The sequence below is a fragment of the Hypanus sabinus genome, chromosome 2, assembly GCF_030144855.1.
Source record: "Hypanus sabinus isolate sHypSab1 chromosome 2, sHypSab1.hap1, whole genome shotgun sequence".
NCBI lineage: Eukaryota > Metazoa > Chordata > Chondrichthyes > Myliobatiformes > Dasyatidae > Hypanus > Hypanus sabinus.
Window position 1 is genome coordinate 165,198,484 of NC_082707.1, and position 23,696 is coordinate 165,222,179.

General features: G+C 39.6%; 1 protein-coding gene across 3 annotated transcripts in view; it reads right to left on the reverse strand.

Annotated features, from left to right (window-relative positions):
- aspg (asparaginase homolog (S. cerevisiae)) overlaps positions 1-23,696 on the reverse strand; it is an 83,919-nt gene that overhangs the window by 49,329 nt on the left and 10,894 nt on the right. For all 3 annotated transcript variants that reach the window (XM_059958475.1, XM_059958486.1, XM_059958482.1), the window contains exons 2-7: positions 22,318-22,447; positions 17,294-17,405; positions 13,462-13,587; positions 8,285-8,368; positions 8,047-8,173; positions 4-116 (exon numbers count right to left, since the gene is read on the reverse strand). In XM_059958475.1, the coding sequence (XP_059814458.1) occupies positions 4-116; positions 8,047-8,173; positions 8,285-8,368; positions 13,462-13,587; positions 17,294-17,405; positions 22,318-22,447 (692 nt within the window). The remainder of the gene's footprint in view (positions 1-3; positions 117-8,046; positions 8,174-8,284; positions 8,369-13,461; positions 13,588-17,293; positions 17,406-22,317; positions 22,448-23,696) is intronic.

The following is a 23,696-nucleotide window of genomic DNA, read 5'->3' on the forward strand; positions in this document are numbered from 1 at the left end:
TACCGTGGCAGCAGTGATTCCAGGAAAGAGCCGTAACAATCCCACATTTCGATTCATCTTGGTGTGAACTCTAAATTTCTTAGTTGACCGCGGTCTCCAAACATCATCCCAGTTTACTATAGAAAACAAACAATTTCTCTGCAGTTTAATAAAACTGATTTCTATTCCATGGAAAACAGCATGTTTAAAAAAAGAAATTTGGAAAAAATACAACTAAATCAAATTAGGTTATTTCAGCAAGTCAATCTTTTCATCTTTGGCCCTTTGCTTTCAGTTCAGCCCAAAGCCAAAGGGATTACAGATACAGAAAGTTCCAAAAACATACTGTGTTTGAATAGTTTTATTCTAGTTCCTGGTGAAGGGAGGATCGTGACAAAATTTTCAAAAAGAAAGTGGACTGCTTTGAAAAATGTACAAGGGTGATGTTCTGAGTCACAGTTAAACATTGTTAGAGAACAGAGGAAGAAGTTCCTCTCCACACAAGTTAAACCACTTGGCATTGAAACATTGAACATAGGCAGCTGAAGATTGTAACACGTTAGATTACTTATTCGTTTTCCTCATTTGGAAAAAACTAGTACTTGAAATATTACATTTTAAACATGATAGATAAATTAATATGGAACTGTTTTGATTGCTCAACTGACCAAGAGCTGATGTCGATCATTTCCTTTCAAGGGTGCAATCTTTGTTGTGCGAACCATCTTATCAGGCATGTTACAGAAGTGCTTGTTCCCCTTTCTCAAAGGGATAAAGGCAAATTTCAGTCAAGCAAAAGCTTCCGAAAAGGCAATGCAGAGTTTTGCGAAACTATGCTGTGTGACGAGTCTCAAGCAGATAAAGAGATAGGAAATGCTGGAGGTATTGAAAACCATCCTGATTTTAGCATGCAAGGTAACCCAAGTATATGGTTATCATTGCATGTACCTTGTATTAGGTATTCATACATCAGATTCCATTGAGTGAATCCAAACACAATTGCAATTGCACTTGTCTATTAATTGATCTATAGAGCGTTTGTCCTTCCAATAGTACTGAATGGAGCTGAATCATGGGCCACCTACAGTAGACAACTGAAAGTCCTGAATCAAGGCCAAACACCCTTAAGACGGAGGATCAGCTGGAAGGACAGGCCCAGTAACACCAGTGTACTGGAGAGGACCAATGTGAACAGCATTCCCACCACAAGAAAGCCACACCAACTTCAATGGATAGGTCATATCCATGTTCATGCCATCATGGAGGCTACCTAGACAGAATGAGGCATTGCTCCTCCAACTGGAGGATGACCTCCATGGCAAAAGCAACAGCCATGGCCCAACATGTTGGAATGGGAATGGGAATTGCAATTACAATGGTTGACCACCAAGAAATTCCACTTCTGGAGATTTTTATCCACACCCCCACTCTCTGGTTTCCATGGGGAACAATCACTTCCTCCATTCGTCCATCCCCACTAATCTCCCTCTTGATACACATCCTTGCAAGTAACAAATGTTACACCTGTATTGAGAAATGTACCTGACATAATCATTATATATACCTGAAATATAATCACTATGTATTAGCTATTTACTATACTATGTAATCACTTCTAGGTACTGAATATTACTATGTATTATTTTACTAGACACATTTTGCTATGTGTTGTTTTCACTAGATACTTTGTACTCTCTTAGCTGCATACTGTGGCTCTTATAGAACACCTGTTTGTTTAGCAGCACTATTAGCTGAGATGTACTCCATGTATTACACTTAGCCTTTGTTTAGTAAGAGATAACGGTGGTGGACAGGATGGTACGAGCAGGAATGTAATGTGTGGGAGGTTGTCTGGAAAACATAAACTTGGCCAGGAATAAGGCCCCAGTGCGAACGGGTGAAACATAATGGCGGCGCACCGAGAGCTAGGCAAGAGCGATTGATTAGTTAATAAAGAGATGATATGCAATTAAAACTTGATTGGGTATGCTGATGAAACCGAAGTGTAACTGAGATAAGGAATTACTATAAAGAATGCTGTACACCGGAGCTCGGCGGGCTTTCGGTGACAAGTTCATTGATTGCCTCAGCCTTTGTTTGCAAATAAAGGTTTAATTTTCTTGAAGAATTGTCTGTGTCTCCAGGTCATTTCAAGTAACCACGACACCTGCCCATTCACCTCCTCCCTTCCCAAACAGTACATCCAGCTGAGGACCGATATAGTAGCTATCACTACAGAGGTAGTGCTGAGCAAACTTGTGGGCCTAAAGATAGACCAATCCTGGAATACATCCCAGGGTGCTGAAAGAAATGACAGAGATCATAGTGGAGGCTTTGGTGATAATTTAAAAACATAGAAACATAAGAAAAACATATAGGCCCTTCGGCCCACAAAGCTGTGCCAAACATGTCCCTACCTTAGAACTACCTAGGCTTTACCCAGAGCCCTCTATTTTCTAAGCTCCATGTAGCCATCCAGGAGACTCTTAAAAGACCCTGTCGTTTCCACCTCCACTACCGCCAGCAGCCCATTCCATGCACTCACCATTCTCTGCGTAAAAAAAACTTACCCCTTTCATCACCTCTGTACCTACTTCCAAGCACCTTAAAGCTATGCCCTCTCGTGCTAGCCATTTCAGCCCTGGGGAAAAGCCTCTGACTATCCACATGATCAATGCCTCTCATTATCTTGTACACTTCTATCAGGTCACTACAGTGAGAAAAGGCCGATTTCACTCAACCTATTCTCATAAGGCATGCTCCCCAATCCAGGCAGCATCCTTGTAAATCTCCTCTGCATCCTTTCTATGGTTTCCACGTCCTTCCTATGGTGAAGCGACCAGAATTGAGTACAGTACTCCAAGTGGGGTCTGACCAGGGTCCTATATAACATTACCTCTCGGCTCTTAAACTCAATCCCATGACTGATGAAAGCCAATGCACCGAATGCCTTCCTAACCACAGAGTCAACCTGCCAAAATTCTCTTGAATCTGGGCAGCAAGTCCCGGCAGATTAGAAGAAAGTGAATGTCACGCCACTGTTCAAAAACAGACGTAGGCAAAAGGCAGGTAACTGTAGGCCAGTTAGTTTAACATCTGTAGTTGGGAAAATGCTATCATTCAGGTATCAAAAGAAGAAACAGAGGCATCTAGAAAGAAATGGATCCATCAGGTAGACACACCATATATTCAGCAAAGGCAGGTCCTGTTTGACAAACTTACTGGAGTTCTTTGAGGATATAATGAGTGCAGTGGATTGAGGGGAGTAGATTGATGTTACTTACTTGGATTTCCAAGAAGTCGTTCAATAAGGTGCCACATAAAAGACATCCATTAGATAAGGATGCATTGAATTGGGGGTGATGCATTAGCATGGATAAAGGATTGCTTAACTAATGGAAAGCAGTTGAGATACAAGGGGGTTACTCTGGTTGGCAATCAGTGGTGAGCAGTATACTGCGAGGTTGGTGCTGGGCTCGCAACTGTTCATGACATACATTAGATATTTGGAAGAGGGACTGAGTGTAGTGTATTTAAGTTTGCCGATGACACTAAATTGAGTGGAAAAGCAAATTGTGCAGAGGATACAGAGAGGTTGGAGAGAGATATAGATAGGTTAAGTGAGTGGGGAACAGTCTGGCAGACAGAATACAATGTTGATAAATGCAAGGCCATCCCCTCTGGAAGGAAAAGTGGATGCTGCTGTGCAGAACAACTTGTAAGTGTTTGAGAATGAATCATAAAAGGGTTGGTTTGCAAGAGCAGCAGGCTATCAGGGTGGCAAATGGAATGTTGGCCTTCATTGTTGGAGGAGATTGAATTTAAAAGCAGGGAGGTTATGCGACAACTGAATATGGTACTGATGAGGCCACACCCATGCCTCAGATCGTGCCGATCTGGTCTCCTTACTTGAGGTAGGATATATTCTGTCTAGGAAGCCTCCAACCTGAAGGCACAACCTAGATTTCTCCTTTTGGAGATTCTTTCTCTTTCCCTTCTTTTCTGCACTCTAGCCTCTTAATTCTTTCATCAACCTGCCCATCACCTCTCCCTTGTACCCCTCCTTCCCTTTCTCCCATGGTCAATTTTCCTCTATCAGATTCCTTCTCCAGCCCTCTTTCAAACCCACCCATCCCCACACCCCACCTTTCTATACCCCGTCCTTTCCAGTCCTAAAGGGCTGATGTTTTGGGGCATGACTTTTTATTCCTCTCCATAGACGCTGCCCAACTTGCTGACTTCCTCCAGCACTGTGCGCGCATTGCTCTGGATTTCCAGCATCAGCAGAATCCCGTTTATGAGAAGGGCTAGACACAGGTTCATGATAGACCCAAGCTTATAATACTATGAAAGTAATCCATAAATAGCAAATCAAAAAAGTAGAAATATTTGAATACAAATAAAAGCTTGGATTTTATAATATGCTCAAGCCATTCATTACACATTAATTTGCTACAGACTTCCTATTGGCTTTTGCATTAGAATTTATTCAGAATCCATTTTGCTACAGCAATCTGTATCAGATCTGGGAAAAATTAAAACTAAGCTGTAGTATTTGTTGCTCAGTCATTAGCCTTAGTAATCAGACTCAACCAGGAAGTGGAAACTGAAGCTAAATGAGTAAACTAAAGCTAAATCATATGGAAAGTGAAATAAAAGGAGCAAACAGGAGAGAGATAGAAAGGGAGTTATTTAAACAAAAAAGTACTTCACTTTATCCAAAGTTGCCAACTTGACAGTGATACATGACTTGTCTGGCCAAAAAGAACAGTTACCAATAGACAAAGCAGCTAGTCATTGAGAAATTACAAAGCTAAACATCCTTTGGCACAATCAGTGGGTTTCGATACTACAGGTTAAACAAGGTCCATGTACTTCAATAGCAAGACTTTTGGTGAATTATGTGCTAGTGCAATTTCCAGAGTGGAGAGTTCAGAAAGCAATTACCCAATTTCTGAACTTAACATTAAGCTATTTTGTGACAATCATCTCAGATAGCAAAGAACTGCAAAATTCCAGGATTTTACCCAATTACAGGACATACTCAATTTGATCACAATTACAAGAGATTACCTAAACCGTGCCTTCTGAATATCACTTTGAAATAAATGTCATAGTAATTCTGTTCACTAATGATTTAGTTCACAAGGTTAAGACCTTTGCCGTTTATCTTTAATTTGTGAATTTATTTTATTACAATTCTTTAAAGCCCCAAACTGCTATATTAAAAAAAATAGCAGTTTGCTGCCAAGGAGATTGTATGCATTGGTAGTATTCGACTCCCCATTTTTGAAAACAGGAAGCCACCTAGAGAACAACACAAATAAGAGATTTCATTTCCTGCCACAAGTGGAAATACAAAATTCCACATTGTTCAGTGATTCACAATTTTATGGAGAAGGAAACGGACACCTTTTGGAATGTTGTGAAGGAGAGTAGCAAGGGAGATAACCACAAATCCAATGGTGGCCAAGGGTTTAAAAATCCTGTCAAAACTGATTCAAACAAACAAATCTTATGATACAAAGTTTGGGATTATAATTTAATTGCTGTCTTCTCACCCTTCACATTTGATAATCAATTTGTCAGCAATGTGACACAAAATAAATAGCTTAATAATAAGCCATTACACAGAAAAAAGAAAGAAACTATATTGATTTTTAAAGGAAATATGATTCAGAATTGCTTCTTTACATTGAATTGGAATAAATTGTTTTGAAATGCTGAGGGCATGAAGAGGATATTTTTTTTCTATCTAGCTCAGCTTAGTATTTCTACGTGTCATAACCAGCTTCAAATTTATTAACTGGTTCCATATACACTCAGGGGCCACTTTATTAGGTACACCTGCTCATCAATGCAAATATCTAATTGACCAATCAAATAGCAGCAACTAAATGCTTAAAAACATGCAGACATGTCAAGAAGTTCAGTTGTTCAGGCCAAGCATCAGAATGGGAAGCATGATCCAAGTGACTTTGACCTGCATCTGACTTAGTATTGGACGGGGTGCTTCAAGTATCTTAGAAACTGATTTCCTGGGACTTTCAAGCACAAGTCTCAAGAATTTACAGAGAAAGGTGCGAGAAACAAAAAACCTCCAGTAAGCTGGAGTTCTGTGGGTGAAAATGCCTTGTTAATGAGAGAGGTCAGAGAATGGCTAGACTACTTCAAGCTAATAGGAAGGTGACAGTGACTCAAATAATCAAACATAACAGTGTTGTGCAGAAGCGCATCTCTGAACACTCTACACTTTCAACCTTGAAGTGGATAGACTACAGCAGCAGAAGACCACAAACATACATAATAAAGTAAAAATATTACACTGCCTTAATTTACGGGGAGGAAAAGAAGGGTTTTTTAAGTTGCAATTTAAAAACTGCCACCAATTCTGCAATTATTGCAGCAGTCCCTGTGGGACAATTATAGGAACAATCTTAAAAACAAGAGGTTAATGTCTGATGTAGCATTGCATAGAATCCAACACGAATCTTCTGTGCTCCACCCTTCTGCTCGTAGTTCACAGCATTTACTGAAAAACTCAGGACACTTAGCACAACAAGCAGCATCTGAACAAAGAGAACCAGTTGTTATTTCAAGTTAATGACCTGTCATCAAATCATTGACCTGAAATATTATTTGCTTCTCTCCACATGTACAGCTGTCCAGACAGCACATGCTCAATTTCAGATTTCCATGTTTTACTTTTCATTTTTAGCATTTAGTTCTATTAATAATATCTGCATTTATTTTAAATTCAGATAATCCCTCCATGTGTTAGTGATAACAATTTCTTATTCATCTTCCCTTTCTTGAAGGTTTGTTTTACATTTCCTTTTACTGATGGACTTTTTAAACTATTAGATCAAATTAAAATATACAATTTGATTTTCATAGTCCAAGTATTCATATTTGATGGAGGTTAACACCTGCTTGGAGAGGTTATTTGAACCCAATGTCAAGGACAAAACTACGTGGTAGATCTTGCTGAGGTCATGCAGGGCTAATGCAGTTGCTTTTGCAGTATGCTATCTACACTCTTGACACAATATTAGGTACCTTAAGTATCTAACAAAATAGCCACAGTGTACATTCTCCAGTTACCCTGCTCCAAAAAGGAATCCCTTTCTGACCCTCCCCAGCCCATCCCGTACGGTGGGAGTCTGACCCTTCCCAGCCCATCCCGTACGGTGGGAGTCTGACCCTTCCCAGCCCATCCCGTACGGTGGGAGTCTGACCCTTCCCAGCCCATCCCGTACGGTGGGAGTCTGACCCTTCCCAGACCATCCCGTACGGTGGGAGTCTGTACGGGACTCCAGATAATACACCAGATAACACCAGATAATATCTGGTCTGTGTATTCTATTGTTTTATACTTTTACTTCTACCTTAATACCAGGTGAATTCCTCAGCTAAATAACTTTGCATATTTATAAATTAACACAAAATTTATAAACTGAAGTTCCTCCTCTTAAAAAGAAAACTGGAGAGAAGGAATGAAAGAGGATTAAGAAAGGTCTGTAAACAGCACAGATTCTCTTGAAGAGGTTCAGTCCTAGAGAATTACACACTTAAATGAATGTTGAGTTTTGGATCATGAAACCACTTGGTAAAACGTAACTAGATATTTCATTATATTAAGCACTAGTCATGGATGGCTAGTTGAGATGTCATACAAATTAAGTTTTATAATGGTAACTTACAATTAAAGTATCATGGGGCACTCAAAAATATACACCTGGACAATGAATATATGCTTAATTTGTCCTTTTTGTCTAATAATAAATGCAGCACGTACTTGGACTATCTGTGTAGTTTACCCTGCCAGTTACTAAAAAATAAATGGCAGTTATTTAAGTATGTTACTTTAATGCTTATTAACTTTAGTTACTTGCATTCAGCAAATCCGTAAAACAAACAATTCAAAGATTTTCTATGTGTTCCACATTTGCAACATTAAAAATAATGCCATTACTAAATCACACCCAATATTCTTGGAATTGATGCTTATAAATTACGTAGAGTACTTAAATTTGATCAACAATTGGACTATACAACTGCATTTACCTTTAATTTCTACTTCAGCATTGACAAGTGGCCGCATATTTGGTGAGGTAAATGCAGAAAAACTTGCCGAGTCTATTTTTGTCACTTGGTTTCCTCTGTACAACTTGTGTTGAAAGTAGAGACCAACCTAAATAATTTAACACAAAAATCAGTAATGCATACCAGTAAAGATATCAGTTTTCAAATTACCAAGTCAACCAGACTGGACTCTTCATTTCAGCAGAAGCTGTGTGCTTACCTCTGGAATCACAAACTGGCCAGCAATCAGCAATGCCCCAAGTAAATTATCATGGCCATCATTTCTCATCTCATAGATGGGAACCTAAAACAGTGCAATGTTAAAAACAGAAATGATTAAAGGAAATTGATTTTAAAAATCTGGCTCAATTGCATGAAACAGAGTGAAATAATTTCTTTTTGAAAAAACTTTGCCGTCCATTTCCTTTCATTGCATTTTTACCTTCCTCCTGCTGGATTGCACTGGCCAAACTAATGACTGCTAGAATTTGTTTAGCTCTGTTAGAAAAGACACTGGACATACAAAAGGCACTTGATAAAATCCTTCATAAGTGACTAAGTCTAGACATATAGACGTAACAGACAAGCTTCAAGGAATGTTTGACCAAAATAAAATCTTCAGAAGGCCAGGAATACGGGAACCAATACTAATGTTTTGGTACTTTGTTATATTTTGATTGTCAAATATTGCCCACCTCGTACATGTATAAGGGTGTGTATTTTTAGGATCCGAGTCTAAGATCTTCTTTTGCATGCTTGTATCCATCAAGTAAAGACTTAAATGTCTATTTTGATAGGGTGGAGCAGGTGTATGCAGTACTGTGGAAAATCCTACATATTCCCTAGGATATGGACAAGGAGGAACAGGCAGTATGTTATGCACTTCACGACAACGAACGTCAATGACCAAAAAGCTATCTGATATACTTAGAGACTGAAGTTTCCTGGACTTGGCCTGCTATCAGGCCTGATGTACACAGCTAACCTCATTGGGCTTTCATACCCTGGAGTGAGACAGTTCAGTCTCAGGCATTGGGGCTTCAGGCAATATAGTGTGGGAGGGGCACATCCTGACAGCAGCAAGCACAGGGACATACATTTCCCTTCTGAGAAAATTGTCAAGAACTTCAGTTAATTTGACAAGGTGAAATTTAAGTGAGGTGGACACAGAACAACTCAGCTCTATTCAGCCTGAATTTTAATTTCACAACTGCATTCACATGACATCTACAGAATCCAGGGATTAGTTTCTGCTTCACATTACCTGTTCTTTCTCTGTAAAAGTTCTACCTCTGTCAATATCTTTTTCAGCTTTCATAAATGAATATACTTGCACTTGCTACAAAAATCAAAATAAAACTCTGCAAGTGTTCTGTTGTGTGCATTAGGGATGGATAATAAAATACAGTAATTAGTATTTATTAATTAAAGCCCTCATTCCAGCTTGCTCCTGAATGCATTCAAGTCCAGGTACTTCAAGTTCCACTATTGCCAAACATCACGGACATTTAAGAATGCAAGATTCAAGGTTACAGAATTAAAGTTGTTACAGAATTAAAGTTTTTACAGACAAATAAGAGTTATAAAAATTGAGCTAAATGTACTAACATTTTGTCTACAGACTGCTGGCATGGTGCTTTTGCAGATACATACATATTAAAACTCAAGTCGAATAAGTGCATAATTTGCCTCTCACACCACCATTGGAGTCAGGTCAAAGGTGAGACCCCAGAAGCACTTTGCACCAAACCTTTCAGATTCTACCTGTTAACCGAATGGGACCACTGACCTGGATTGAAATGTACATACAAATATTTTCCCCTCCTCCACTTATTAATATCACTCATGTTTCACATTAATTTGTACTTCACTTTTTAAAAAAATTTCTGAATATTTCAATCGTTTCAAACAATCTCAAAATGTCCCTGACCATAATTTAGAAGCAGTTAAATGACCTTCAATGGCAGCAAGCAGCCAAAAGGGCCTTTGAGGTTCGTGTAAGATTCAGGATCTACGGCCCAAGGGTCATCACTGACTGCATCCTTCTCTGCACTGCCTGATGGCTACTGTAATGAAGACCCAAGTTTTATGGGCACCACAAAGCTACAAATGCTGCTGGAAGGGGGTGGGGGAGTAGGAAGATGCAAGAGAATTCTACATGATCCAGCTGAGTTAGTTTCCAAAATAACAATTTTATAGCATTCGGAATATGGTGAAACTTTGACCCATTCTGCTCCTGCATATCTGTGCCCAAGAAAGATTAGGTGGGATTGAGAGTATGTAGGAGATGGAGAGGTTTCAAACACACACTGATGAGCTGAGTGAATGGTGCAAGTGTGACAGAAGAATTCCAATGCTAAAAAGGGCTCCTGCACTTTGGTGTACTTCACAGAAAAGCAGAGCATGCAATTTGAATTTTGCACGTGATTTTTTTAATCCCCTAAAAATTCAATGCAATTTAATTTATCAGCATAATGACAGATGGATTTACATCATGCTGTAAGTTCAACCCAATTAAAGTAACTGACAAGGTTCCCCTCCTATACCTTATTCACATTAACAGCACTGAAGGCCCATTAATTAGAATTACTGGTTTCCCAAATGCAATTTCATAGGTCATGGGAAAATGTCTGTTTCATTTATCGTTACCAGAATTCATTTATATTTTTATACATAAGTGACTAATTATCCACTTACATGGTAGTAATATAATCAAAGTTTGGCACTTCAATTACCAGTTTGGTAAATTAATCAGTAAGTTTTCATATTATAAGATACGAGAGAAGAATTAATCTACTCAGCCCATCGAGTCAGCTGAGCCATTCCATCCAGGCCAATTTATTATCCCCATCAACCCCATTCTCCTGCCTTATCCCCGTAACCTTTGACACCATGACTAACCAAGAACCTACCAGCCTCTGCTTTAAATATACTCAATGACGTAGCCTCCACAGCGGTCTATGGCAATGAATTCCACATGCATCACCCTCAGGCTTCCCATCTCTGTTCCGAATGAATGTCCCTCTATTCAGTGGCTACACCCTCTGGTCCTAGACTCTCCACATCCACTGTCTTGGCCTTTCAATCTTCCACAGATTTCAATGAGTTTCCCACCTTCCCCCACCCCCACCAGATTCTTCTAAACTCTAGCGAGTACAGGCCAAGTCCTGTCAAACACTCCTCATAGGTTAAGCCTTTCAATCCTAAAACCATTCTCACAAACCTCCTCTGGACCCTCTCCAATGCCAGCGCATCCTTTCTTAGACGAGGGGCCAAAAACTGCTCACAATTCTCCTTGTGTGGTCAGACCAATGTTTTATAAAATCTCATCACTACATTCTTATTTTCATATTCTAGTCCTATTGAAATGAATGCTAACATTGCATTTGCCTTTCTTACCACTGGCTCAAAGTGCAAGTTTACCTTCAGGTAATCCTGCACAAAGACTCTCAAATCCTCTTGTACCTCTGGATTTTGAGCTTTCTCCCCTCTTAGAAAATAGTCTATACCTTCATTTCTTCTACCTAAATGAATGACCATACACTTTCAGACACTATATTTCATCTCCCACTTCTTTGCTCATTCTCCCAATCTGTTCAAGTCCTTCTGCAGACTCCCTGCTTCCTCAAGACCATCTGCCCTGGTCTGCAAACTTGGCCACAAAGTCATCAATTCCATCATCTAAATCACTGACATATAATATGTAAAAAATGCAGTCCCAATCAGGGCTCTACAGAACACCACAAGTCCTCAGTACCCAACCAGAATAGGTCCTCTTTATCCTGACACTTTATATTGTCTAATCAGCCATGATTGTCCACTTTGTATTGTCCAATCAGTCTTTTAGCCATGCTAGATTCTTTCCTGTAATACCATGGGCTCCTCATGTGTCGCACCTTGTCAAAGGCCTTCTGATAATCTAAGCAAACATCCACTGACTGTCCTGCCTGTTATTTCCTCAAAGAATTCCAACAGATATGTCAGGCAAGATTTCCCCCGATGGAAACCATGTTGACTTTGGCCTACTTTATTATAAATCTCCAAGTAAACAGAACCTCATCCTTAGTAATTGACTCCAACATCTTCCCATTAAAGTTAGGCTAACTGGTCTATAATTTCCTTTCTTTTGTTTTCCTCCGTGCTTAAAGAGTGGAGAGAGACATTTAGAGACATTTGCAATTTTCTAATTCTCCGATACCATTCCAGAATCTAGGAATCCTTGAAAGATGATTACTAACAATATCTTCAGCTACCTCTTTCAGAAACCCAGGGGTGGTGGGGGGGGGGGGGGGGGTCTAGCCAGGTGACTTACTCATCTCCACTTCCCAAAACACCTTCTCTTTAGTAATAGAACCGACACTCACTTCTGACCCTGACTCTCAAGTTTCTGGCATTCTGTTAGTGTCTTCCACAGACAAAATATTTTGCATCAGTCTATCAAGTTCATACACTATTTCTTGTCCCTCATTACTACCTCTCCAATGGTCCAGTTTCCACTCTCGCCCCTTATTCTTTTATATCTGAAAAAAAAAATGTTGGTATCCTCTGACATTTTTGGCTAGCTTGCCTTTACATTTCATTCCTTGTGTTTTTTTTAAATAAAGTTGCCTTTTGTTGGCTTTTAAAAAGCTTCCCAATCCTCTAACTTACAAGTTCTGCAATATTATAAGCTCATTCTTGCTTTTATACTGTCTTTTGACATTCCTTGTTACCCAGTTGCCTCATCCTCCCTTTAGAATGCATCTATTTTGCACCTTCCAAATTGCTCCCAGAAGCTCCAGCCATTGCTAATCTACCGCCATCCCTGCTAGTGTCCCCTTCCAATCAACTTTAGCCAGCTCCTTGCTCATGCCACTAATTCCCCTTACTCCACTGCAATACTGATATATCTATTTTCTCCCTTTCAAACTGCTAGGTAAATTTTATCATTATGATCACTGCCTCCCAAGGGTTCCTTTACTTTAAGCTCCCTAATTTAATTACACAACAGCCAATCTATACTTGCCTTTCCCCTAGTGGGCTCAAGCACAAGCTGCTCTAAAAAGCCAACTCAACAATTCTGCAAATTCCCTCTTAGTTTCTTAACTCTACCCACAAGAGCTCTACATCTTCCAGTCCTATGCCAGTTCTTCCCAAGGATGTGATTTAGTTTCTTATTACCAGATCCACCCCACTCTGCCTACCTGTTTGTTCTTCCAATACAAGATGTATCCTTGGATGTTAATAAAGATGGCACCTGAAAATTAACCCCTTACAAGTCAGAAGCCTACAGGAATTAAACAATTTCTATCTACTGTATACTTTTAAAGACCTATACAAATTCCAGGAGTACTGTTCTTAATATTGTATGTGGACTATCTTTCCTTGTAAAGATCTGACTGAAGCGCTACAACTTACTTGTGAGCCAGTCAGGATGATGGGCTTTCCTTGATTCTCACACATGAATGAAAGGGCAGAAGCAGTGTAAGCCATAGTATCTGTTCCATGAAGGATCACAAAGCCACTGTATTCTTGGTAGTGAGCCTGGCAATATACAAGAAACAAAGCTTAGAAAACTGCAGAGCTGTGAAACTGGCTTCTGATCTATGGCTTGCTCGTTGACTTGTGAGGAACAGACATATCAAATTTCACCTCAGCAGTGTAAATCCCACTTAGATCTTCCATTCTATATGCCAGGCATTTCGAATCGTGCCTATCATGCTGCTGAAAGGGCAGTGACACAACTAGCACAGGAAATTATAGTGTTTGATGCTACTCACCTGAAGAGTTTTAATCTGATACAATGCAGAATTTTCTGGTCTAAATTGTCCCCCACCCTTCAACATCTCTGGCCAGTGTACAGGAATGATAGAATCTCCAACATTTCATAGTCCAACAGAATGCCCAAGGGAAATTTGGAAACCCAAGCTCATTTGCAAATTTACTGGTAACACTCAAAGCTCTTGACAGCAGTATTGTCCAACAACTGTAATGTATGATTTTATAACTTTTAATACCACCTTAGAGCTTTGAAAATGTAAAACAAATCATCCAGCAAATTCCATGCCATTTCTAGTACTAAACCGTTAACACAACATTGTATTTTTTTTAAATCAGGAAACTGATAAGAACTCAATGCTGTGATAACAAATTATACAAGAGGAAACAGTCTGATAGCTTGAAGGAACATAAGAACATAAGAGATAGGAGCAGGAGTAGGCCAATCGGCCCCTCAAGCCTGCTCCGCCATTCAACAAGATCATGGCTGATCCAATCTCAACTCTAGTTATCACCGAATCCCACAAGGCAACAGTGCCAACCAACAGGGCACCATGCTGCCCATGTTATTTTATTATTCATCCCGCCCAGACCCATGTGATCACCCGGGGAAAAAAAAACAAACCAATTTGCCAATTGAGGAGAAAATTCCTCTCCGACCCATCCAGGCTATTGAAAACTGGTCCAGGAGATCACATGGCTGATCTAAACCTAGCCTCATGTCCACTTACCTGCTTGCCGACCGTATCCCCTATTGCCATTTTTATCCAGGAAAATGTCTATCTCTGTTTTGAATTTATTGAGTGCAGTAGCTTCCACAGATCTCTGGGGCAGTAAATTCCACAGCCCCACTACCCTCTGAGTGAAGAAATTTCTCCTTATCTCAGTCCTGGAACAGCATCCCCTTATTTTAAGATTATGCCCCCTAGTCCTAGTTTCACCCATCATTGGGAACATTCTCCCCGCATCCACCCGATCAAGCCCCTTCACAATCTTATATGCTTCAATAAGATCGCCTCTCATTCTTCGGAACTCCAATGAGTAGAGTCCCAATCTACTCAACCTCTCATCATACATCAACCCACCCATCCCCGGAATTAACCTAGTGAACCTTCTCTGCACTGCCTCGAGAGCCAGTATGTCCTTTCTTAAATACGGACACTAGAACTGCACGCAGAACTCCAGGTGTGGTCTCACCAATACCCGGTACAACTGCAGTAAGACCTCCCTGTTCTTATACTCCATCCCCCTAGCAATAAAAGCCAGCATTCCATTGGCCTTCTTGACCACCTGCTGCACTTGCATACTAACTTTTTGTGTTTCCTGCACCAGGACCCCCAGATCCCTTTGCACAGAAGCACTTTCCAGTTTCTCTCCATTTAGATAATAACTTGCTCTATTATTTTTCCTGCCAAAGTGCAAGACCTCACACTTGTCAGTATTATATTTCATCTGCCAAATGTCTGCCCAATCACTCAGCCTATCTATGTCCCCCTGCAGGGTTTCAATGTCCTCCGCACTCATTACACTCCCTCCCATCTTCGTGTCATCAGCAAACTTCGATACGTTGCACTTAGTCCCTTTCTCCAAATCATTAATATAGATTGTAAAGAGTTGGGGTCCCAACACCGACCCCTGTGGAACACCACTAGTCACCAACTGCCAGTCTGAGAATAAACCATTTATCCCAACTCTGTTTTCTGTTAGAAAGCCAATCCTCCACCCATGCCAGGATATTATCCCCAATCCCATGATTTTTTACTTTAAGTAATAATCTTTGGTGTGGCACCTTGTCAAATGCCTTTTGGAAGTCCAAATACACCACATCCACTGGTTCCCCTTTATCTACCCTATATGTTATGTCCTCAAAGAGCTCTAACAAATTTGTCAAACATGACTTCCCTTTTGTAAAGCCATGCTGACTTTGTCCTATTAAGCTATGTTTATCCAAATGCCCTGTTACTGTTCCCTTAATTATCGATTCCAACATTTTGCCAACCACAGATGTTAGGCTAACTGGCCTATAATTCCCAGCCTTCTGTCTATTGGCCTTTTTAAATAAAGGAGTTACATTAGCATTTTTCCAATCTGCCGGGACCATTGCCGTCCAGCGAGTTTTGAAAAATTATCACTAATGCATCCACAATCCCGACCGCCACTTCCCTTGAGACCCTAGGATGCAAGCCATCCGGTCCAGGGGATTTATCCACCTTCAGTCCCATTAATTTATCAAGTACCATTTCCTTGGTGATTTGAATCGTAGTTAGCTTCTCTCCCCCTAGAGCTCCCTGTTTATCCAGTGTTGGGATATTTTGAGTGTCCTCTCCTGTAAAAACTGATACAAAATATTTGTTCAGTGTTTCCGCCATCTCCATGTCCCCTACCATTAATTTCCCAGTTTCATCTTCTAGCGGACCAACATTTACTTTAGCCACCCTTTTTCTTTTTACGTAACTATAAAAACTCTTATTATCTGCTTTTATGTTTTTTGCCAATTTACTTTCATAATCTATCTTCCCATTCTTAATCAATCTTTTTGTTATTTGCGGCTGATCTTTAAAAGCTTCTCGATCTTCAATCTTCCCACTAGGTTTAGCTACCTTATATAACTTTCTTTGCTTTATTTCTTTATTTAGCCACGGATAACTATTTTTTCTTTTACACCCTTTTTTCTTCAGTGGAATATATTCTTCTTGATAGTTGTAAAAGAACTCCTTAAATATACACCACTGATCAAGTACCGATCTACCCTTTAATCTATTTTCCCAATCCATCTTAAGCAATTCCACTCTCATACCATCATAGTCTCCTTTATTTAAGCTCAGTACACTTGTTTGAGATCCAACCCTCTCATCCTCTAATTGAATATGGAATTCAACCATGTTATGGTCACTCATTCCAAGGGGATCCTTTACTAGGACATTTTTTTAATCAGTCCTGTCTCATTACACAGGACCAGATCTAAGACTGCTTGCCCCCTTGTCAGCTCAGTAACGTATTGTTCGAGGAACCCATTCCCAATACACTCAATTAATACACTCTTGCATCAGTTACTGTTTTGTTAATCAAGAAAACTACTGAATCAAAATCATTGTATGTTGAAATATGTCTACTTAAGTTGAAGATGTAACAGAAAAGCAGGGTACATCAGTACTTGAGTTTGAAAATATTAAATGGTTTTAAACCAACATCCTACAAAAATAAAACTACAATCCCAATAATGCCAGCTTTCCACTGACTATAAAGGCAATCTGACCCAAGACTAGATTACCTTTGTGCGGCAATATCTTCATCAGTTTTTCAGAGCTTGGAGAGCAGAAACAGATCAGATCCAGGTTTTGAGCCAAATTCCTGTCAGACAGCAAGAGATCTGCCTCAAGACTATCATACCCTCAATGCAGGAATTTTAAACCTTTGCTACTTATTGCACCTATAAAATTCTCTGAAATACCCGACTCAAGTCTCAACTTACCTCTATATCAAGAGCAATCTTAGCCCAGTCATCTGTGGTCATGTTACAGGAGTCCAGCAAAGGTGAATATTCAATTACTGAGTACACAATCCTTTTGTTTGACCTTGTACAACTGAAAAAAAAACACCAATACTTCATTTCTAACATCTTATACATGCACTTCATAATGGTTCATTATGATACACAGGATAAGAACCTCAGCCCATGTTGTGCCATGCTATTAAACTAGCAATTAAATGTCAACTTAAACTAATCCCTTCTGATGCAACCTAACCAGAGCTTCATAAAGCTGCAATACAACTTCCTGACTCTTGAACTCAATGCTTAAAATATAATAAAGTATACCATACTTTATCAACATATCAACCTACACAGCCACCTTCAGGGAGCTATGAACTTGGACTCTGAGATCTCTCTACATCCACACTATTAAGGGTCTTGCCATTAACTGCGTACTTTCACTCTATGGTAGGCCTATCAAACTGATATCTCACACTTGACCACATTAAAATCCACTTGTGATTTCTCCATCCCATATCTGCAACTGATCTAAACCCTGCTCTACATTTTAATAATCTTCTAGACTACCTGTATGATATGTGGATTTAATAACCCAAACTACATTTCTATCCAAGTCAATTATATGCACTTGAGACTCCTCAATACCTGAAGCCTGGACTGACACCTTGCCCCACTGTCCTGTTTATTATTTATTGTAATGCCTGTACTGTTTTTGTGCACTTTATGCAGTCCAGTGTAGGTCTGTAGTCTAGTGTAGCTTTCTCTGTGTTGTGTTTTTTTTTATTACGTAGTTCAGTCTAGTTTTTTGTACTGTGTCATGTAACACCACGGTCCTGAAAAACTTTGTCTCATTTTTACTATGCACTGTACCAGCAGTTATGGTCGAAATGACAATAAAAGTTGACTTGACTTGATGCATTACAAAAGCAGAAATCCCAGTATGAATCACTGGAATACTAGCCAGAACAAGTCCCATTAACCACTATCGCCCTGCCTTCTCCCTGGCAAGCCAATCTCAAATCCAAATGGCAAAGTCACTGCAGATTAAATACAACTTAGCCTTCTGGATGAAGTGACCTAGTGGGACCATGTTAAACATCTTACCAAAATCCATATGGACAACATCCACCACATTACCCTCAATCATCTTCACATCCTTGAAAAACTCAAGTTAACAAGATAGAGCTTGCCACACAAAGCCACACTAACTGTCCTTAATGCCTTTCTAAATGCTAATAACTCCCGTCAATAAGAATCCTTTCCAACCTATTTATGGAGACACTGTGCGGAATAAGCACTTCCAGCCATGCTGCCCAGCAACCCAAGCCTAAACATGGGACAATTTACAATGACCAATTAACCTGTGGGAAGAAACCAGAGTACCTGAAGGAAATTGTACGATCACAGGAAGAACATAGACAGCAGTGGCAATTGAACATGGGTTGCTAGAACTGTAAAGCATTGTGCTAATCACTACACTATATGCTTCCCCCCCCCCAATACCTCTAATGTAAGGATAATACTTCAAGATTATTCCCCATTTCCCTTCTTGCTGTAGACAGCATTAGCTAGTTGCCATTCTTCCGGGACTCGGCCTGACATTAGGGGAAAGGTCTTGGTCAAGGTCCCAGAAACCTCTCAATAACCTGGGGCATATCCCATCGGGACCAGACTACTTTGGGAATAAGCAAGCATTCTAGAGTTAGTAGCTTTAAATTCCTGGTAGATCATTTAACCTGGACCAGCACATAGATTCAAATCACAAGAAAAGTACACCAGCCTAGGAGCCAGTGGTTCGGTTTGTCACCAAATACTGACTTGTTGGAAGCATCCTGACTGGTTGCATCATGGTCTGGAATAGCACTTCGAATTGCAGGAATGCAAGAAGCTGCAAAGAGCAGTGGACTCTGCTCAATACATCATAGGCATATCCCTTTTCCACCATCAGAAGCATCTACAGAAAGCACTGCCTCAAAGCAATATTCAAAGATCCCCACCATCCTGGCCATGACTTTTTTTTTTGCAGAAGGGAGAATAGTCCTTCACCACCACATTCATGAATTGCTAGTGCTCATCAAGCATTCAGTTCCTGTATTAACCAGTAAAACCTTAATCACCTCTAGTTTAACAAACACTATGACCACTGATCACTTTGAATTTAGTTGTAACTGTGCTGTTTGTCAAAACAGTGATTAAACCTTTAATTTATTTTTCATGTGAATGCTGCTTATATGATGTTATATGCCTGTGATGCTGCTGTAAGATTTCCCAATGCACTTGCATACATATACTTGGGCATACAACAAACATCTGACTGACTTAACATTGTCCAAGAAATGCAACACTCCCCCTTTATCCATCTCGAAATGCCCCAGTGTATTAGCACTGATCTTTATCCTCCATGTACACTCAGCTCAACTCTGAACCCATTCCACAACCTATGGACTCACTTTCAAGAGATCTACAACGTTTTCTCAGTATTTATTTACTTAAAAAATCATTATTAGTTTTTTCCAATTTGCACAGATTGACTTCTTTTTAACATTGTTTGACAGATGAGTTTTCATTGATTCTACTGTATTTCTTTGTTCTACTGTGAATGCCTGTAATAAAATGAATCTCAGGGTAGGATATACAGACATACGTACCGTACTTTGATAATAAATTTAATCAGAACTTTGACGTCCTTTTTGACTAATTTCAATGCAAAATGCTCATTCAAAATGCTCTCAGCACATTTCCTCCTTTATCCTTGAATTGCTCAAAGCCAGCTACTTCTGATTAATTCTCCCTAGTGCTTTTAGTTTCCCTCGCCCTAACTTAATCTTGCGCAAGATCCATACGTGTCCTTATTCACAGTCACCGTAAAACTAATCACTATTTTCCATTGTTTCTCCACTGGTTAATCACCTGGCCATGTCAGCACCAGTATGGCCTTCAAGTCAAGTTGGACTACTTAATAGCAATTTAGGAAACCTTCCTAGAAGCACAAATCAAATTCTGTTCCATTTGGAATTTGATACGTGCCCCGTGCATTAGCACACTTGCTGTGGCATCAAGATTAAAAATTAATATACCCTGATAAATGAGAAAGCACATTAAATTTCACTGTACCTAAATAGCAGTCATATTCAAATGTTTTGACAATAATCTGACACTGCTCTGTAATGCAACTTGGAATTTGATTGGTATGCATGTGAGATAATCTCTCAAAACAAGATGGTCATCATGATTTATATAGCTGTTTATGCAGTAAAAGGGATAGGATCAGAAAAAGCACTGTATGGAGTTCAACAGTTGGCTAAGGTTGAAGGTTGCATACTAATTTGCTCTTCTTTAAAGCACCCTGAACTAGGTGATACCAAAAGCCACCTTCTCACTAGGAAGAATGTATTCCTTGCATAGAAAATGCATGACATGAAAATGTTGAGGAATCTGCAGGATTTTATTTTGCCTGGGATCAAAGAAGTTGTGGCTATGTCAAAACCAGGAATGACTGCCTAATTCTATTTCTGGGAATAGAAGCTGAGTAAATATACGTCAGAACATTAAAAGAATTCTGTGCATTTTTAACAAAGAATCACCTTAACACATAATGATTCACTCAAAGCATGAACACTCAATGGGATAGTTCTTTCTGACAGCTGTGGGCAGTACTCAAGACTTTAAGAGTGAGACTATGGGTTTCTGGCTCACTTGAGAAGGAAGCAGAAGTTCTAGGTCAGCTCTGAACAAATATTTTCTAGTCACAGATACAAAGGAATGCAGTGTTTTGCTTTGCAAATAGTAGCGAAGCAAAATGTGGTTATAAATGGCAAAGAAAAAAAATTGACTTACTCAAATTTGAGATAGACTGAATTAAACTGCTGGGCAGAACAGGGTGAAATATATACACTCAAATCTCCACATTATTAGGTGTACTTGCTCATTAATACAAATATCTAATCAGCCAAACATGGGGCAACAACTCAGTGCATAAAAGCATGCAGACACGGTCAAAAGGTTCAGTTGTTCAGATCAAACATCAGAAACAGGGAAGAAATGTAACCCAAGTGACTTTGTCTGTGGAAATGATTGTTGGTGCCAGATGGGGTGGTTTGTGCATCTCAGAAATGGCTTATCCACTGGGAGTTTCTCACAGTCCCTTAGAGTTTACAGAGAAGGGGCCAGAAAAGAAAAATATCTAGTGAGCCGCAGCTCTATGGGCAGAAACACCTCATTAATGAGAGATCAGAGGAGAATGGCCAGGCTGGTTCAAGCTGACAGAAAGACAACAGTAATTCAAATAACCTCATTTTACAACCGCTTTGGGTAGAAGAGCATTTCTGAATGTACAGCACATCAAACCTTGAAGTGGATGGTTTCCACTCTTTTATAATTAAAGTGGCCACCAGGTATACATACATATGCAGGTTTTTTAAATGTTTTACTGGCTGCAGATGTAAGACTTAATTTAGTGAGCTATGGCTTAGTTGTTAGGTCTTTCACTTTAGAGTCAAAAGATTATGCGTAAAATCTCACTCTAGCAAATTGAGCCCAAACATTTAAGCTGACACTCCAGTATAGTGCTGAGATTGTGCACTACCACTGCAGACTCTGAATTTCAGATGAGACTTTAACCCATAGTCCTATGGCCACAGTGGACATGAAAACCAACCTTTAGAACAGCAGTGACATTATCCCCAGGGTCTCGGAAAATATCTATTTTATTGAAATACCTAAAAGCTGATTATCTTGTCATTATCACTGCCATACAGATTTCCTATTTTGCAATAATGGTTATGTTTTTAATCTGTTAAGTATCAGCCTATATTTCACATTAAGTTCCTAGAATGGGGAACTAAACATCTTCTGATGGAGTAAAGTGAAATGGCTACTTGCACCATAGGGGTCCAAGTTAATAGAAATCCATCCAACATTGCCGAGCGTAGAGTTTCAATTTGTTATCCACACGTTTCTATAGATCAGCATTTCCTAAAGTAGACATATAAATGAATACTTACGGAAGCACCAGAGTATTTTCTGGTAAATCAACATATTCATAAAGCCTGGTTTTTTTAGCGTAATCTTCATCATGCAAGCCCGGTTGTTTTCGAAGAGCATTGATAAAAGCATTTTCTTTTGGTGCCAGTACTAACAATAAATGAAAGAAAGATGATTAATTCCAAGGCAACAACTGAAGAGGAATACACCTGAGGAACTCCAGAAGCAAGATAATTAGTGGCTGAGATAATTAGTGTCTGACAAACAGAACCACCTTATCAAAACAATTTTTAATATCATTCAGGCTGACACATTGATTTTCTTTGATAATTTTAAGCGGTTGGCCATGAAAGAATTACAATCTGTAAAAGCCAACTGGAATACATGCAGGACCGTGGAAGTAGACAAGTGTGTTCACTGTTGCAAATTGGTAAGAAAAATGAAGGCTGCCATTTTGAGAGACTGCACGTGCAACCATTTTGTGAAATGTTTCATTTAGTGTCTCTGCTCAGGAATGACTGGATCAGAACAACTGAAAGTGGACAGAGTAAGGCCCCTACCAATAATCTGCTAAATCAGGGATTATTTCCAGATATGTTGTTTATGAACTGTTCTTTGGTAAGAGAACTGTAGTGTAAGGAAAGGCAGTGGTATTGGAATTAAATTAACCTGACTGCTTGGCCTGTCTAAATTGTAACTGATTAGAATTGCCCTGACTCAGAGAGAAGCAAGGGAATGACAGAGGCAAGTAGTTACTTAGCATTACTTTACTGCTCTTCTCCTTTCCAATGCCTTGGGGTAAAACCAATGTCCAACGGAATCAAAGCACGACAACGCAGAGTTGATGTGCAGAAGAATGAAGTACTTTGGGTGTAGTTCAGCAAGAATTCTGGAGACAAACTGTTGTAAAGACGACCCCATGCCCAAAACAGACAGAAGATGGTTCAATCACATGAGTAACTAGAGATTCCATACTTCAATACTGTAGAAGTAAGTGTTTTTGATGATGACTGGTACAAGAGGAATAGCAATATCTTGAATCCAAGTTGATGGCCTGGAGTCAACATTGCTTACATAATTAAGCAAATTAAACACAAATTGTGAATTAATTTAGATTCATGTGGGGATTTCCTAAACTGAGCTGTTGACCAGGGCTCAACATGGACTACATGGGCTCGAAAGAAGAGGTCCAGGAGACTACTTGATTCAAATCACCCTACAGGTTACAATAATAAAATGGTAGAGAAAGAACCCAGTGAGTCTGGAGAACTGGAGAGGCTGCCTTCATAGTCATATACAAAGTGGCCTAACTGATCAGTGTTTAGGAAATATTGATGAAACTCCATTTTCCTTGGGGTGAGTACATCTAGAGAATACACACTCCAGTCCCACTAAATCC